Source organism: Pelophylax lessonae, assembly GCF_965119305.1.
Source record: "Pelophylax lessonae genome assembly, chromosome: 4".
NCBI classification, from domain to species: Eukaryota; Metazoa; Chordata; class Amphibia; order Anura; family Ranidae; genus Pelophylax; species Pelophylax lessonae.
This window is the reverse complement of record NC_138771.1, coordinates 569,921,835-569,941,553: the sequence shown is the minus strand read 5'-3', so window position 1 is coordinate 569,941,553 and position 19,719 is coordinate 569,921,835. Positions and strand designations below refer to the sequence as shown.

The 19,719-nt window shown below is 41.1% G+C and overlaps 1 protein-coding gene across 5 annotated transcripts in view; it reads left to right on the top strand.

The window, feature by feature from the left end:
* The window catches only part of ANK1 (ankyrin 1), a 409,057-nt gene that overhangs the window by 244,270 nt on the left and 145,068 nt on the right, over nt 1-19,719 (top strand). For all 5 annotated transcript variants that reach the window (XM_082256778.1, XM_082256779.1, XM_082256777.1 and 2 more), the window contains 3 exons: nt 14,851-14,949; nt 16,036-16,134; nt 16,917-17,015. In XM_082256778.1, the coding sequence (XP_082112904.1) occupies nt 14,851-14,949; nt 16,036-16,134; nt 16,917-17,015 (297 nt within the window). The remainder of the gene's footprint in view (nt 1-14,850; nt 14,950-16,035; nt 16,135-16,916; nt 17,016-19,719) is intronic.

The window sequence follows — 19,719 nt, the reverse complement described above, 5'->3', positions numbered from 1 at the left end:
AGTTTCTGTATCCTAATGGCCATACGTGATGAATTAATTATTATTTATGCAAAATGTGACATTCCACTGGGATATTACAGTGGATCATCAGTCAATGCTTGACTGCAGGCCTGATAGCCTTTCATTAAAATATTTGTAATCTCAATCACTAAAGTCTCATGTAAGCTTTAACATTTTTTTGTAATTTCCAAAGTTTTTTTTAAATATATTCAAATCTTTAGCTTTTAATAAAATAAATGAAAAAAGAGGTTATAGGCTAGAGAGGGGGGCTATATCGGTGCTGTTAATCCCGACCCAAGAGACAAAATAATTTTTTCAAACAGAATAGATGTAAAAAAAACTTTATTTAAAGATGCATTTTCTAAAATTACGTACAACAGACGTACATTAATACAACCACCAACATATACCTAAAAAAAACATATATGTGGACCTCTATGAAACACCTTACCCACACCCAGCCCCACATGTGTGTAGGATTATCCTACAGTGGTGCAGGGTAAGGGTCTCCAATGCATTTCGCCTGTACGGCTTCTTCAGGGAAAGGTAGGTGCCGAGGGTTCACAGAAATTCATAAGGTTGTTTGTAAAATCAAAGATGGTCCCACATATGTAAAGGCCAATCGGGCGTCCATAAGCATTTAAAAGGCTAAATTGTCCATATATAGGATCAAGTTTCCACAGACAGGATTCTACACTGCCCAAATTATCACACAAGTATCCATCCATTATAATCCAAAAGAAACCATGGGAAGGTGACAGGAGCTTTTTGATCGATTGAACCATCCACTAATAGCAAAGCCCCTCCTACATTGGGAGCTATTCAGCTCTCCAGGGACACCCCTTTCCAAGATGTCATGGAGTGCTAGGACTGCTGTAGTGGGCTCAATTAGCTTGCTAGATGAAAAACACCAGCCAATCAGTGAAATGCAGGTGGATCATAAAGTGCAAATATATGGAAGATCTTTAGCCCATCTAGTCTGCTCACACAGCAATCTTTTAATAAAATACCTGGTAATCCTGCCATGATGGTCATTGTTCAGGCACTTTCTGGTACAAGGCTCTTTGTCTCTGTCATCCTGACACAGAAATTCTGATGAAGATTACAAGTGGCTGTTTCAACACACATTGTGCAGGCATGGTCCATTGTTGTCACCATTAGGAAGCTCTCCTTGAGGCTGGGTTTACACTTATGTGAATTGGATGCGGTTTTCTCCGCATCCAGTTCGCATGACAGGAGATTGTGACCAGGTCTCAATAGAGCCGGTTCATACATCTTCAGGGCGGCCGTGGAGCGCATTGCACAGGGGTCCTGTGCGTCTTTGGCTTCCTTTCAGGTCCAAGTTCAGGCACATTTGCGGGCCTGATTTGTGCCTGAAACGGAGAATAGGGACGCACTGGACCCCTGCTGTGGGCCGCATCGGTGTTAGGAGTGAACCCAGCCTAGGAAATGTTATGCAGTTGTAGAACTTCCCCCTAGAGGACTGCTGAGAATTGCACTTTCTGGATTCCCCTGGGTTACCCTTAGCAACAGATAGCAGACAAATAGCATTGAAAGTCCTTGGTTTAGTCAATAATCAATCCAGGGGATGTTGGTTTTTGTGATTTTATTTAGAACTGGGATAGGAGAAGGGATGAGTTGGATACTCCAACTATGAACTATGCACAGTCTTGAGGACAACTAGCTGTAGTGTGCGGCAAGGCTGCTACTTCACCTCACCACAGAAGTGAAGATAGTGTGATCCTATTTGAGTTTCTCTTCATGGTTCTAACTTGGCACCCCCCTTTCTCACTTGCTGTGTGCACTGACTCTCCACTGGAGTGGTCCTCTTTCCTGGGAAGACTCCTGGCAAGCTTCCCGGTACTCACGGACACTGTTTTCCCCAATGTTGCTCTGCCTCCAACTCCTCTTGTCAGCTTCCTGGACCTCCTGACTCAGCACCTCACTCTTGGCTCACTACACAGACGGCCTGTGACCACCTTCCACAACAGACAGGAGGAGAGACAGCCATCACCCTCCTCCTGGGACCTGGCTTCCTGCCCAAAGACACCCTGTCACATGTGCCCTTGGCTTTTATAACATATCCAAGGATGCACCACTGTTTGTGCCGACCCACTGGGATAGTTATAAAAACCTGTGTGTCACTGGCTGGGTTTCCTCCACTGTCCAACAGGCTCCCCTATTGGATACAGTGGGGAAACTCCCTCAGGCCAGATGAATCACACATGGATACATGCAACAGGCCTAACTAACAATCAGGCTCCCCTGATAAGCAGATGGGAGCAGGCTATGATTTACCTGCTACCCCCCTGTTAAGCAGGCAGAGCAAACTATTCTTCCTGCCTAGCACCTATCTAGGAGGGTGCTACACAGTCATCGCTGGAGTTCATGTAGGCAGGAAGTGGTTGAAGGAGTTCAACAGTAGACATGAGCTTGGGTGTCCTCTGAATTCATCTCAAGCCGAACCCTGAACTTGCAAACTTGCACTCTCTTTTACTCCAGTGTGCTTCAGGCCAGGTCATTCCATCCCTGCAGCCCACCTCTATGTTTATGTAAGCGTTGCGAAGGGAATGGCTTATTGGTGCTCAAGTTAGAAGTTCAGCTAGAGATGAGTTCAGAGGACACTCAAGCTCACCTCTATTCAGCAGCACTGAACTGAAAAACCAGAATCAGTTGTCGATGATTTTTAGCAAACTAAATTTTTCAACTTTGATTATATTACCTATTAGTATATACATTTTAAAAGGGGATATTCAATGGATTTTCTCAGTAGAACCTCAGTTAATTACGATAAATGTAAGCCTGCACTCCAGTAAAGATCCTTGGCATCCTTTATTACATTAAATGGTAAAACACAGTTCGACAGGTATGCTGTGACATAGAAAGTATACTTGGAACGCCGCTCAAAGCCTGAGACCGAGCTCCCACAACCTCAGGCAGATATGCTGACACGTTTCAGCCGCTCCTGGTTTTACTCTGTCGAACAGTTTTATTTATTTTTCTTCTTTATTTGATTTTCCATTTACAAAAATTTGTAAAAAAAAAAAAAAAAAACAATCACATACAGTGCATTGCGAAAGTATTCGGCCCCCTTGAACTTTTCGACCTTTTGCCACATTTCAGGCTTCAAACATAAGGATATAAAACTGTAATTTTTTGTGAAGAATCAACAACAAGTGGGACACAATCATGAAGTGGAACGAAATTTATTGGATATTTCAAACTTTTTTAACAAATAAAAACCTGAAAAATTGGGCTTAATTGATTTCAGGTTTTTTTTTTTCTTCCTTCGATCACTCCTGACAGCAATAGCTTCTGGCAGTGATCATTGTATTCTGATGGCTTGGGAACCTCCTGCTGTCAGAGTACAGTAGAGCAGCAGGAGGGATTCCTCAATCAACACTGTGTTGATGGGGAAATCCAGCAATTTTCTTTCCTGCAACCCATGGATGCAGGAAAGAAAATTGCATAATGAATGGCTTGCCAATTTGAAATAAAAAATGGTACCAAGGGTCTTTACTGGAGTGCTTGTGTTTATCATAATTGTTGCTGGAGTGACTTGCAGAGGCCAAGGCTGAGCACTGCTGTTCCCTGATGAGTTGGGTGGGGTGATTGAGTGCAGCTTTCTTTCCTTGCAGAACCTCAGTATATTACTTGGGTGTAATAAGGGTCTTGCAGTTTCTCATAGATCAATTTAATTTCCAATGTCATATTGTGTGACATTACACGATGAATCATAAAGAATATGCTAACAGTGTACCATGGGAACAAATTCCGGTAAGATCAGATAGCATCCTCCTATTCATGATATATGGAATCTGCATAAGCTGTTGTACTGAGCTATGCTAATCCCATGGAAAAAATACATTTTATGGGTTTTGTAATGAATTGAAGATTTTTTCTTTAATATCTCTCTCCTTTGTTCTGCTTTACTTTATAACGCCTGTGTTCTGTTAAAGCAAAACATCACCCAAAACAGGAAATGGTTCTTTGCTATTGAATGGATTGTTGGGTGGTCAATGTTCTCCCCTATGTTCATGATTGTGGCATGAACTTCTACCCCCACCCTGGCTTTGTCTAGACAGTTGAAAAGCCTAAATTCTTGTCATTGCAGGCCTATATGTTCTCCTACAGAGAATACACTTTAGTGGTCCTTTCAGTTTACACACAGTCATGAATGAGGTCATGGTGGGGTTTCCCTACCATCGTCCTGAACAGCAGCAAGACCCTACAGGTGAGCCATGCCAAATGGCACCTGCTCAATAAGGAGTTACTGATCAACAGATGTTAAAAAATTTGTATAATGCCTGTTTCTTTCGAACGAATCTACAAACGTTTCATGCAGAATTTGTAGTTATGGTCAAGCTGCAATTATTAAATCAATAGAAACATAGAAAAGTGACGGAAAAAAAAAAGACCAAGTGGTCCATCGAGTCTGTTTGTTTTTTGTTTTTATACATGTTTTGCATTTTTATGGGTTTTTTTCTTTAACTTTTTTGTTAACATAGTATAGACCAATGTTTGTCCCAAGTATGTTTGAAACTACTTACTGTTGGCTGACCCGCTACCTCTGCTGGACATTTATTCCTAGCATCAACTACCCTTTCATTAAAATAATACTTTCTAAAATGAGTTTTGAACTGTCCTTCAATTAGTTTGAGGTCATGTCCCCAACTCCCCATGTTCTTGATCTAAGTTTTATATTGAAAGCAGTGTCCTCTTGAACCTTATTCACTCCTTTGATGTATTTAAAGCAGAGTTCCACCCTGGGACATTTTTTTTAATAAAAATACCCCCGGGACAGTCAGGGCTAGTGCATTCCACAATGGCTAGCCTCTGATCTGTCCCGGGTCGCACTTGCCTGCAAGAAATACTTACCTTGAAAATGTATTGTCCAGCGCTGCCATCTCAGGTGTGGGCAGCTTGAAGCCAGCGCGATCCTCTTCTGTGTCCTCTTCCGTCTTCTTCGGTCCCACAATGCACTGCACCGGCCCCGCCGTCACTTCCGGTACCGCAGCGTCATCCCTGCACAGCTTCTGGGCATGCCCAGAAGCTGTTTAGCAAGGTATGACGGCGCCTGCACCGGAACTGACATCGGGGCCAGTGCAGGCGCATTGATTCCTGGGAGCGATGACGTTCAGCTCCCAGGAATCATTGCAAAGCCAGGAAGTGACGACTCGCTGTGGCCGCCGAGGGGAGGAAGAGGAAGTAAGGTAAGTATATTTTCTTCTAAACAAGGTATGTAAAAAAAAAAAATTGCGATTATCCATTTGTTTTTCAGGTGACCCGGAGCGAGAAGATGGAGTTAAGTATAATTTTAGGATGGAACTCCGCTTTAAAGTGGTGTTCCAGCTGGGGAAAAAAAATTAAAGTCAGCAGCTACAAATACTATAGCTGCTGACTTTTAATTTATAGACACTTACCTGTCCAGGGAGCCCGCAGTGTCTGCACCCCAGCAGATTTTCAGATCCGCTGCCGGGTGCTGCCACCATCATTCATTGTAAGGGAAAGTAGGGAATCTGCTTCACAGCCAGTTCCCTACTGTGCATGCGCTATTAGGCCCGTCGGTGGGGGAAAGGAGGAGGGGGGCAAAATTTCAGAAGGACGGCGCCGCGGCCCTGTCTCCCTGGAGTGGGAAAGGGTACCTGTTAAAAACAGATACCCCTTCCCTCCTCCCCCCTAAAATGTGCCAAATGTGGCACCGGAGGGAGGAGGAAGCAGATCAACACTTTTGGGTGGAGCTCTGCTTTAAAGGTTTCAATCATGTCTCCCCTTTCCCTTCTTTCCCCCCAGACTGTACATATTAACTTCCTGAAGTTTCTCTTGATATGTTTTATCGCCCAAACCTTTCACCATTTTTGTTACCTGTCTCTGGACTCATCCTATCTTATCAATATCTTTATGTTAGTGAGGTCTTCAGAACTGGACACAGGATTCCAAATGAGGTCTAACTAAAGATCTACAGAATATAGAGGAATCAGGACCTCCTTCCTCCTGCTGGTGATCCTTCCAGTCATGCATTCTAGAATTCTATTCGCTCTCCCCACTGCTTGGTCACACTGTTTGCTCATTTTGCAATCATCTGAAATAAGTATCCTCAATAAGTATCCGCTTTCCTCAAAGCTCGCCTGTCTGTTAAAGCCCCAGCTCCTTGACTCTGTCGGCAAGCTGTATTGTCTGAGAGACGTAGGCTCCCATCAATCCCTTCCCTTTCCTATGCAGTTCCACACATTATACTCATCCACACTATCTCTTTGGAGCCCTCTGCTGGCCTTTTCTAAATCAGCAATACAACACATCGCCAGCTTATAATAGCACATTAAAATGAAAACATGTATTGCACTACCACATAAGAATAGGTAGGTGGCATCTACTAAGCTGCTGAAAGAATAAAATTATGAAAAAGGCATTTTTTTTTCTTATATGCAATTGCATTACAGCCAAAAGAGTTTACAGTTTTTTGGTGTTCTTTTATATTTTAAAATTGCAATGGCTAAATCTGTGTCTGTAGTGCATGTTCAAACCTTAATAATACCATGAATAATAACATGTTATTAGAATTTTTTCTCCAGGCGTATATAATAAGATTGTCAATTCTAGAGAAATGCTTTAACCCCTTCGTGTCTAAGGTTAAAAAAAGTGGAAATGCCTAAGCCCAATTTTGAAATTTTGACATGTGTTTTTAACACCGTACATACCATCACAACTACTTTGTGCATCCAGGTGTTTTATACCTTGCTTTTTTTCAGGACAAATTATTGGGTTTTTATTTAGTGGTAAATGGTAATAAATATCTCCTGAATATTTTTTTTTAATAATCAAATGAAATCTGGCCTAAATAGTAAAAAAAAAAATAGATTTTTTTTTAAATATAACTATATTCCTAGCTACTACCTTAACCTACCACCAAAAAAAAAACCCAAAATAAATTCTCATGCTCCTAATTATTGCAGTGATACCACATATGTGTATGTTAGTTGATGTTTGTACCCATAGTACAGCCCGAAACAATAGTGCGCCATTTGCTTTTCTTAAAACCTACCTAAAAACACACCAACAATGACACTAACTGACACTGATACTAATTTAAAAAAAAACATTCCTGTCCAAAAAAATACTTACCCTGACCTTGACCTTTGACCCTGACCTTGACCTAAACACTTACCCAGGCACTGACCTAGATAAAACCTTGGTCTAGATATTTTTTCCATTTTATTTATTTATTTGTTTTCATTTTTTTTTTTCTACACACTTTTTTCTATCTCTGCAAGAACAGAGAGTGATACATTGTATCTCTCTTGTCTATTTACAGAGACCAAAAACACGGAGCTAGGCTTGACAGCCCATTCAGACTGGCGCGACAGGATTTTGTGGGGCGACCTGTGAAGTCGCGGTGCACAGCTTCATATAATTGAAGTCAATGCAAGTCGCCTCCAGGTCGCCCCAAAGTAGTACAGGACCCTTTTTCTAAGTCGGAGCGACTTGTGTCTCTCCTATTAGAACGGGTCCTGTACTATTCAATGCCGAGCGACCGACCGCGACTTGTCAGGCGACCAAGTTGCCTGACAAGTCGCGCTAGTGTGAATGGACCCTTACAGTGACTGATCACTGATAGCCAATTAGAGGCTATCACAGAGATCAGGTGACCTGGAATCAGACATTCAGGGTCCCGATTGTTGGAACGTGCAGCACTCAACCAGCACAAAGGGAGATACACAAATATGCGGCCCCACGGGAAAAAAAGCCCAGTCCAGTGGGGCCACATATTTGTGTACGGTCGGCCTAAGGGGGTTAATAATGCATTACAATTTAACTAAACCCATTAGATTGTAGTTAACTAAAATGTACTGAAGATTTTAGTTGACTAAAGTATGACTAAAACAATTCAGATGACTAAAATATGGCTTAAACTAAATTGGCATTTAAGTCAAGAGACTATGACTAAAACTAAATCCAAATTTGATGTTAAAATTAACACTGCTAGCAAGTTGTGTGTTTTTAAGTGATCTAAGAGCCTTCTTTTAGGAGTGATTCCATTACCTTGTAGAATAAAAACAAAAAAGTTCTGCGCAAAACAAATGGGGAAAATTAATGATGAACAATATAAATAAATCCAAAAAATGTGTGCAATAAATGCAATGCAAGGTGCAATAGTGCTTACTATAGCAAATGTGGATCAATGAAAAACGTAAAGCTATTGAACAATATTCACAATGATGAGAATAAGGTGCGAATCGAGCACGTATAAATAGTAACGAATAAGACAATAAATCATGCACACCAAAATAAGTGAATAAAAATGTAAATTAATAATGTAAACAATAATATTATAAGGTGCTGAGTGTGCAGAAGTGAACACAATTAGATATAGTTGTATAAAACCAAGTAAATAGATGGCGACTGTGACTAAGCAGATATAAACAACTATCGCTGATTAAAGTGCTGATGGCGTTTTCCCGTGGTATAAAATATATTGCACTCTATCAAGTTCGCTGTGAGTGATCCAATGATATCCTTTGCAGTGTCAAGTGCCTTCACCTCTCCACCCTATGTGACTGGGTCCTCACCTCCGCTCCTGGGACCTAGCATCTAAGCATAGGTCTAAAAGCGCGATATGCCCCTCAAGGGCCACCTTTCCTGGAGCCACGGAGTATGCGCCAGTCCCTCAGTAAAGCGCCACTCTCCGGATAACACGCCTCATGGAAATCGGTAGTTGTAACATGAGAGGAAGGGGGACTCGAATAGTGCTTATACCTATTTACATTTATTTAATATTAAAAAACATGTAGACAGGTACTCACATTTAAAAGGTGCTAACAGTGTACCAAACTAGAAACAGCCTTTCTAATCAGTGTGTGTGGTGGTAACCAGGCAGAAGTGGAAGATCTGTAAAAGCTGCTCCTGTACTTCCTGGATACAGCAGAGAACCGTCCGGGCCCCTCCCCTACGCGTGGCGACACAGGGTCACGTGTCTTCCTCAGGGGGAAATACCTTGACTTCAACAGATGTTAAACTCACTGGCCATCTTTCAAAGTCCATGATGTCTAAAGAATGCAGGCGGATGGCAAATGAGGAACTGAACAAAGAAGGAGTTTTAGCGCTTACCAACACAGAAAAATACACCAAGGCTAAACGTGTTGGAATACAATGTCACAGTTTAATGAGATCAAATAATTAAAAACTTGTCCACAGAAGCTCTGATGGGAAGATGGCAAAAAGAAATAACCCCATCCACAGGTCACCATAAGAAACATGGACAATGGAACAATACCTGCAGGGGTGGCTGGTGCTGTTGCTGATGTATCCAGGAAAGCCGATGGTAAGGGGCTGTCTGTGATGTAGGTGAAGGATCACACCAGGGAGTGCATCACAGAGGAGAGGAGGAAGGTGCAGTCCATGGTGTCCGCTCGAGCTGGATAAGGTGACACCGCTGTGCGCACAGGAGGATCAGCCATACACACAGGGCTCGCTGTAACATTATCACTGAGTTTGCCGCTCTCAATTAATAGGGCTTGTAGGTACAATCACATCACTCTTGGTGGTTATGGTATGAGGGCAGTTTCTGGTTTGGTAAAAAGATTCCACATAGTATATAGAAACTTTTAGCTCGCTGTATGCTTCTGGACAATGGCCATGGGAATGGCCTGATTGGTGGGAATCTAACAATTCTTTGCTCGATCCACCAAAGCCACCAAGACATCCTCATAGATTGTCTAAGGAAGATCATTGCATATACTAGAGATAATACAACTTGATAGGGCTCATTTGCCAACCACCTGTATCCTTTAGACATCATAGGCTTTGAACGATGTTGATATGCCTACATATTCATCCCCTCATTGAGAACAATAGTTTATTGGTCAACATTTTTTAGCTTGGTCATTGAACCCACTCTTCCTCCGTTGTGTCCTGACGTTGCCTCTGATATTGTTTTGTCCCCTTTAGATTCCTTAATTGTCCAATCACTGTCTGTCAGACTTGTGACATGAGATAGTAGTCAGGAGAAGTCACAAGGAGCAGTCATAATGTACAAAAGGTGTTAACCCGTTCTAACTAATCACATTTTATAATAATGTTGTCATATCAGTTATGAAATCGATTTTAGTTGGTGCTAAGACTTTCTGCATTTGCATAGTGCTCTCTTTCATTGCTTTATGGAATAGGGGTCCACTGAATACAAGATGTTCCCGAATTTTTAGGAGGAGTACCTGATTTTTTTTAATCAATAAATTTTTATTGGTTTCATCAAAAAAGACAATAACAATGAAGTTACATCAACTGGATGTAGAAAACAGGGGTAGAAACAGGGTAGTGGAGCTTCATTTCAAAGATTGTCATTAAAATATTACAATAGTAGATGGCAATAGTAAATATATAAGCAAGAGAGAACATATACATAGGAGAAAATATATATTTAATGGTGGAACTATGGTTCAAACTTCCAAATGGGAAGAGAAGGGAAGGGGTAGCTCCCGCCCACCCTGCCCAGAGCCCCAAGGGGAACAATGTCGAGGAGTACCTGATTTTGAAGGGAGTGTGCAAAAGAGAATGATTGAGAAAAATAAAGTGCTGGCATTGTCAATAGTAGGGAGGGATACAAAAAAGCTGTCCATATGCTTGCTCAATATAATGACTGCTTCAGTAAATCATTTTAACATGTTTGAAGGCTTGTGTTGACAGGCTTTGGGCTTCTGTCGATGGCATCAGTTTGAAATCAGTCTGAGACACTTCTGAGATCATTCAGAATTAAATGACTATTGTATGTGACTTAACTTGAGTTGCCCTCCTGAATTGCATTTGACCTGCTTAAAGCGGGTTTTGCATTCCTATAGACTTATATGGGAGTACAAAACCCACTTGATGTGAACAAAAGGCTGTTGACGCAGGCTCCTATTATGTTATTAATGTCATGTAGATCCAGCTTATTCAGCTGTGAACAGAAATCAGAGTCATTCTAGAGATTTGTGTCATGAAATGTTTTAGGGCATGCACACAAAAGAGCGAAGTAAAAGGGTCAGTGTATCATTTTTTTGGCCCCGTTCACTATTCTTTTTACCGGACTTCTAAAGTTGATTTCCAGTAAAACCCAAATAAAATAACTGTCTTTCTAATAATCTGGGCTCTGTAAAATTGATAACAGGGTAATGTTATGGTTTAAGACTGCAAAGAAAGAGAAGGGCAACACCGCTTCAGGTGAGAATGATTCTCTCCTTGATGACCGGGTGCTAATCCAGTCTGTAATCTGATCAAATGATCCAAAGGAGAGAAAGCGTGACTGCACTCCAGGATACAAAGAAAAGGCTTTATTCCATAAAATCAGCCAACATCAAGAAATAATTTCACGATAACATCATGACACACACGGAGGAGAGCATGGTTGATGCGTTTCGTCATGTTTTGGTTAAGGCTGCCACTTAAAACCTTAAAAATGAGAGAAATGGTCTTGTCAAACAGTTTTACAGGCAGTAAGTAAGGTCGAGGTATGCTAGATGTGAAATAAGACTTCAGTGCAGTAGGGACCATACTGAACAAGGCTGTTTTTTTACTATCTAATTCAACAAAGTCAGACTTCAATTCTTTAGAATAGCTTTGGTGTCGTGACCTGCTCTGTGTGGTCAAAGTGTTCTAGGCCTTCAGATCTTTTTTCAGCCCCATATATCAAACATGTTCTTTCTAAATTGATGCAGTCACTGTTTTACACATGGGTGAGAATGGAGGACTTTTTTATTTCAATGAACTACTTTGCAGGCAACAAAATGCCTATGACTTCTTACAGTAGTCTCACTTCCATCATGTCTTCTACACTTATGCCGCTTTTCCACTGCATGGAACCGAACGGTTCGGCTTGCTTTTGTGCTTTTCCACTGCTGGTACCGCATGGTACGGTGTAGGAATGGTTCGGTACGGTACGGTACGGCGGCGCTTTTCCACTGCATGAAACTGAATGGTACGGCTCTCTAAAACAGTACCACCTCGATTGTGGTTCCAAGAGGTATCATACCGGTACCATATCCCACAATCCTTTGCATGCAGTCACTACTAGCCACTGATTGGTCAGAGAATCGTTGTTATCCCACCCACTTGACTTTAGTACTACTTTAGTGGAAAAGCAAACCGTACCGAACCGTTCCAACACCGTACCATGCGGTACCAGCAGTGGAAAAGCAAACCGGGCCAAGCAGGGCCGAGTAGAGCCGAGCCGGTACTTGCAGTGGAAAAGTGCCATTAGAGTCCTGTTCCTCCATAAACAGATACAGCTTCATTTTACATACTGGTACACAAATCCTTGCATCCCAGCAGTCTATATTTCATCCCAATCAGCTCTTTTACAGCTCACTTGTCTCTAGCCCCGTCTCTTCTCTGGGGAGTGACGAGTGCCTAGAGGAGTCGCTCACTGGTTCCAGTCTCCCAGTTCTTATCCTTTGCTTATTCTCCATAACTGTTTCTCTCACCTGCAGTTCCCACGGGAAGACTCATTCCCAGATACTGCTTTTTGGAAAGCATTGCTTTTTGAGTAGCTGGCCTAGAATCTCTTCCTTCAGCATATCTTTTCGATGGAACTTTTTAGCACCATCTATACTGTTCTAGAATTTGAAAGTTTTCTGAATAGATCAAGAGGGCACAAGTGGCCTTCTTGATGCTATACAGATGTGCTTTTTTTTCTCAAAGAATAAGTGCAGGAACTCCCCCTTTCTAAGTTACTCATTGTCCCTGCCCCTGTCTCTTGAATCCACTCCCCACCCACCTCCCAGTACTGCCCCTTTTAGAGAATACAGAACCAAGTAACTTTGTGGTACTGAGTAATTTGTATGGAATGTGTTATTGATAAAAAGAAAATAAGTAAAATAGACCCCCAGAAACAATAGATCTCCCTAGCAACAATGAACCACCAACAACAAAGTATAACCCCATCAACAATAGTCCCCAGCAGCAACAACAGATCTCCACGCAGCCCGCATCAACAGATCTTCCAGCAGCCAGTAACCATAGACCCCCCTACTCAATTGTAGATCTTCCCCAGCAACATAAGACCCACCCACAGCAAGAATGGAGCAGTACAAATATACCCCCCTCCCCAACAACAATAGATCCCCAACAGCAGCAACAGATCTCTCTGCAGCCAGCATCAATAGATCTTCCAGAGCCAGAAACATTAGACCCCTCCCTCAACAGTAGATCCTTCCCAACAACAACTGACCCCCAGCAACATAAGATCTCCCTTCAGCAAAAATAGAGCTTCTCAGCAACAATAGACCCTCCCTGCAAATATAAATCCCCTCTAGCAACAATAGATCCCCCAGCAGCCAGCATCAATAGACCCTGCAGCACACCCTAGCACCCCTTGCATACATTCAGTGCTGTAGGTGCCAGAACTGCATTCCCCTGCGTTCCTGTTGAAAAAAAGCCATGGATGTACTGAAGATTAATCCTTGTGTGACGGAGCTGCAAGTACACTCTACTCCTTGCTTATCCACTAACTTGAGTATTATAAAATCTAATAAAATAAATAATTGTTGGAAACATGGTTTACAGAGGAATTTAATTCATAGTTAAAGAAGAGCATATTGTAATTGTTTCAACAAGTTATTTCCTAATTTGATGCAAATCTACTTGAAGCTGATAAACTGAAGGCAGATAAGAAAAGCTGATATTTTAAGGTACCTTAATTATGGTTATCTATTTGCAGATGGCTCTGTGAACCTCAAAACCTAAGACACTATAATATGCAAAGAACAATTAAAGGTCTTAAATTTATGGTTGGGCTCACCCCCTCCTACTTTCTGTGCCTCACTAGTGGACAGCAAGACTGCTCATTTTAGTGATGAATCATTAAAAGCATACAAGAGAACCTTAGGTTTCGAAGACTGCAGTTTAGCGACTGTAAAATAAGTAAAAGTTTAGTTAATGTGTTGGGTTTTTTCGTAAATACCTTTGCATTTAAGTCTGCAGCCAGCTGTGATTGACAGCAACGCCAAAAATACCAGATTTCTCTTCCTTGCAACCAGGACAATATTTTCTAATGGGGATTCCCATAATTCTCATCTTGCCTAGTATGAATTATAGGCTTCCTTGGCAGGGACCTTAGGTTTACTTCACTTGGGAGTTGGATAATGGCCCACACATCTAGGAGCTTGTTTGGATAAGCAAATTCAGTGTGCTCTCATGGTGCTTTCAGTGTGCATTTAAGGCCAATTTGAGACACTTGTGAGATCCTTCTGTGGTTCTTTACAAGTACTTCTGACCTTCTTCAGACCTCTCTCGAAGTGACACCAAGTTCCTTTAAGATTTGTGTAAGGAGAAAAGCAGGTTTGAAGCAGACAAATGCTCATATACAGAAGCCCTAAAGGTGTCGTGGTAAATTCCTTTTTATTTACAAGACTAGAACTGATCATAGGATAACAGTAAAAGCAGAATCTGCAATCATGGCACCTCTCCATCAAGATGTCAGAACGGGAATGGTCTATCTCATTACAGTATCTACTGAACACAAGCAGGTAAGGTTTTGTATAACATTTGCCAATATTTCTGCAATACATATAGTTGACATCGGGAGGATTGACTGGTTTCACTGTGTTAGTGAAAAGCTTCAGATTGGATAGTCATCAGAATATCCCAAAACTAGTCAGAAGGATGTGATAATGTAAGTGCTACTACAGCATCTCTGTACGCTACTGAGGATCCATGTCTGTTTATTGGCAATAACAGTGGACATTTACATAATTTAAAATATGGTAATTATGCTGTTGGAAATAATTAACACATTGTGGTGGAAAGGTTTTCACATGTAAGACCACTTTTGAGAACAAAAGTCTGTTTTCTCTGTGCGTATTAATTGTCTGTTCCCTGCAGAATGGGCTCAACGCCCTCCACCTCTCCAGTAAAGAGGGTCATCTCAAACTGGTCAGTGAGCTGCTGCACAAGGAGATTGTGTTGGAGACTACTACCAAGGTAAGAACGACACAATAAGCCTTCCTCTCGTCTTCTCTACAAAGTAGTTCACTGTCTGTTTCTGTGCATTTTCCACATCTCCTATGATTTCTTTCCTTGTATGCATGTCTTACTGCCTCATCAATGTCCACTCAACAGTCTTTACAGGATCATATTAATCATATTAATCAAAGTGTTAATGGCCTGACCCATATACTTCTACTGGGAGAGGGCAACAGCAAAGCACCATCACTGTGCAGAGAGAGAGAGAGAGATACTGCACAGTGATGGTGCTTTGCTGTTGCCCTCTCCCAGTAGAAGTATATAGGTCAGGCCATTAACTCTCTCTCTCCCTCTCTTTCTCTCTCTCTCTCTTTCTCTCTCACTCTCTCTCTCTCTCTCCCCCTCTATCTCTCCCTCTCTTTCTCTCTCTCTCTCTCTCCCTCTCTCCCTCTCTCTCCCTCTCTCCCTCTCTCTCCCTCTCTCTCTCTCTCCCCCTCTATCTCTCTCTCTCTCCCTCTCTCACTCTCTCTCCCTCTCTCCCACTCTCTCCCTCTCTCCCTCTCTCTCCCTCTCCCTCTCTCCCTCTCCCTCTCCCTCTCTCTCTCTCTCTCTCTCTCCCCCTCTCTCCCTCTCTCTCCCTCTCTCTCTCTCCCTCTCTCTCTCTCTCCCTCTCTCCCTCTCTCTCTCTCTCCCTTTTGAACTTGTATGGATGGGCATAATTTTCTTTATTTCAAAGATTGTAATTTATTTTAATAGTGTAGCATAGCTGTCAGTTCTGGAGCTGTGTTTGATCTGTTTAATTTTGCAGTTATTTGGATGCAACAGGTCCTATTGAGCTACATCTCCACTGCATTGCCCGAATGCAGCATTTTACTACATTTTATGTTCAAAGGTGTTCCTTTGGGTAGCATGAAAAGACAGCATATGACAGCAACATCAGTCTACACAGGCTCTTTTAGGGCACTAATCATTTTCAAGTGTAATCTAATTGGTAGCTATAGTGTAATACAGACAGTTTTCATTTTCCAGACACTTTGATAAATTAGGTCAATGTCTTCTTTGTTATTCATGTTTTTGACCAATGCTGTCATTTTGGTTATATAGAAGGGTAACACGGCCTTGCACATTGCTGCTTTGGCTGGTCAATTGGATGTGGTGCGGGAGCTTGTCAACTATGGGGCCAACGTCAACAGTCAGTCACAGGTAAACAAGCTATATTGTTAATGTTATGCATGAAAAAGAATGCTCTACAGTGTTGTCCGATTTACTAGAAAAAAAAGAAGTTTTAGTGTTTAAAGTATTAATATTGCTATCTTTTTTCAATGGATAATTAATATAGACACTATTATCCAAAATAGAAATATAGAACATTTAGGATATACTTACTGCTTACAATATGTACATATCCATCGTACTAAATATCTGTACAGGTATATTTTGTTTATGATGTTCTATCCATTTGTAAAAAGGCTCAGTTCACAAAGTCAACACATCAGAATAAGGATCATAATTTTTTTTAAAAAGTCCAAAAGAGTCCAATCAGATTTGAATATCACGGTCACCTGGCCAAAATAAAAATCCTTTTTTATTTATTTTTCTATTCTTTGCTAAATAAGTCTTTAAGCCTAACTCCAAGTTTAATATAGCCTTAAATAGTTTGTTTAGACCAAGATGGCCCAAAGGAACTGTTCAGTTGTGCTTACTGTGAGCGCTCTGTAAACTGTACGAGTAGGTAGCATCAGCTACATACAGTATACGGTGCTGTGTTCCGGCAGTGGGACAGAGACCTATTGTCCAGTTCCACCAATAAATCGGTCAGGCTGAGCACTGGTCAGTTATTCAGAGAAAGACTTGTATGTTTTTTAATGAATACTAGACTTTCTCTGATTGGTTGCGGTGCAGAGTGGGAGCGGATTATGTTTGCACCACAAAAGTGTCCTGTAGAGATGTCACATGACCTTTGCGCTGCTGTCTCCTGTTTGCAGAAAGGCTTCACCCCGTTGTATATGGCGGCACAAGAGAACCATCTTCCCGTGGTCAAATTCCTCCTGGAGAGTGGAGCCAATCAGAACCTAGCTACCGAGGTCAGTGTTTTCTAAATGCTCAAAAACAGTGAGCATTGGCTAATAGAGAAATTTGACATATATATGCAGGTTTGGATTTATTTGTGTTTGAAATACGAATTGTCTCTAAGGCATATGGCAATTAACCAGTGTGTTTCCCAGTGTACTCATCTCCTTCATTTTCGAACCTGCGATGGAAAAATTACAAATTGCACTTGATTGGTTTCCATGGGGTAACAATCTTCCTATTTTGAACAATGGAGAGCAATGTACACTTTAAAATAATGCATGAGGCCTCATGGTGCAATTATTTAATTAATAAGGCAGAAGCTCATTAGTTACAATCAGGCAATAATGAGACAAGGCTTGCTCTAATGCAATTGTTAAGTTTATTCCCACTAATTAGTACAGCTCGTATGTTCCGCATGACATACTTCTGCAGCTGTGAGCCACTCTAGGGTCAGTTCACTAAAATGTATGTGATATTGGCATTTCACTGCATTATTTCTTGTTTTTTTATGATCAAAACCATAATTTCTTACTTTGCTAAATGTTTTATCACATGGAACAATTTACCAATACTGCAATTTACAAAGATTTTGCATTGCATTGCATTGAATTGGGCAAGATTCACAAGTTTTTGCATACTAAAACACTGCTACCTTTTGGCTGAAAGGTATTGTGAAATGTCTGCTGAGGAGAATGTAAAAATAGAGTAACTCAAAGTTTAGTTAAAACACCATTTTTATGGGATAAAGGCGTAAGGTTAGTATTTTAATTCAAGTTATATTACATTTAGCCCAAAGGACAGGTTTAAAAACACTGTCCACCCTCCCCAGTCCACTAAATTAAACTAAGATTGAATTCCCTAAACCCCCCTTCTAGATTTTGGGCACAAGACTGTAAACCGCAGAGGTAGATATGCACCTGGGTGGGGAGTTTTATCTTATGGGGACTGAGGGGAGGAGGGTGGGCTGTTTTACTTTTTTTTTTTATTAATTTAACTTGTAAACTAGAGAACAAGATACCACTCAGGTGTGTTATGTAAAGGATTACTCACAGTTGCTGACCCTGGCTGCTTACCGCAGTACAGGTAGCAGTACATCTGCTTACCGCAGATGAGAAGAAATCTGGTCTTACACTGCAATTGTAATCCAATAAAACGTCCTTTATTCTACAAGCATGGGACAATAACACAGGATAGGTTACAGTTATGTAATCTTGTTGAAGTAACCTTATTTAATAATGTGTGGTAACTACAGCGCTGCCCTAATAAGGTGCATTCAAACAATGGGCAAAACATTAATCTCGTATATCAATACCAAAAAGGTGCGCAAACAAGTAAAAGTGCTGGTGCAAATTAAAAAGGATAAACCAATGCAAATGGTGAATTTATATTTTAATATAGGTTAATAAATATATAATGAATAATAAATAATAAGTCTTCTACAAAGTGATAGCACCAGTGATGATTAGATCAAATAAATCAAAAGTAAGTAGATATAGTAAAGTTCTTTTTCCAGTGAGGAAATATAAACTGCCACCAAATTGGTGAATAGATCAGTGAAAATCCAGTGTAAAATCACTTAGGTTGCAATCATCCGTGTGCCCACTAGATGTCGCACCTCTCATACAACCTGTTATGATAATATTCCGTGGGACAGATGCAGCATTTGGGGGTCTCTCCGATGTATTTCTCCCCTAGAATCCTCAAAGACAAGAAGGGGGAGAAGGAGGACCTCTTGGTGTAGTATAAATGGCAATGGCGGGGAAAAAAAGTAGTGACTCGCGGTTTGAGCTGTCTACGATCAGCGCAAGAGGAAACCGGGAAGCTTCCGCGTTCCACGGCCCCGACTCCGTCAACCGGAAATGACGCAATCACGTATGACTCCACCCTCAGCGGCCGCTCCAGCAGACGTCCTCTGACGAAACGCGTAGGGTGGAGTCATACGTGTTTTATTTTAATTTATATTAATCTCGTATGATACAACATAAACATTAGATAAAGTGCTAAAGATAAAGTGCTGGAAGTGTTGAAAAAGTGCTAACAATAAAAGTGCTATGTGTAGTATCAAATCAAACAAATATTCCATAAACATGAAAAGTCCATAAACTTTGGGTGAGTCTTGCTGCAATGTGAATCCAAAGTGGCGTGCTCCCCTTCTATGTGCCCCCTCTCATCAGCTGTATGTACAAAAGAGGCTTTGATAATATATATTCCTTCCTCCACTCTTTCCACGTGGTAATGTTTGGCTCTTAATCGTATCCAAAACAGGCATATGAATGTGTAATCACTCCTTATCACCTCCTTCACTTCACTCTCCAATTGTAAACCAGCGTTAGTTTTCACCATGAAAAGGATGGGAGAATACCCATAGTGTAATACTATAAATTTTATTAGAAAATAAAAACGCAATTGCACTTACATAAAAAGATCAATAAAAAGAAAAAGTTAATCCAAAAACTGTCTCAGCGTGTTCTCATGTAGCAGATACTAGTCACTGACCGACCATGGTTGACATGTTTCGCCCCTCCCACTGGGCATCTTCAGAAGCCCAAAGTTTATGAACTTTTTTCATGTCTATGGACTATTTGTTTGATTTGATACTGCAGGGAGCACTTTTATTATTATCACTTTTTTCAACACTTCCAGCACTTTATCTTTAGCACTTTATCTAATGTTTATTTTGTATCATACTAGAATGTTTTGCTCATTGTTTGAATG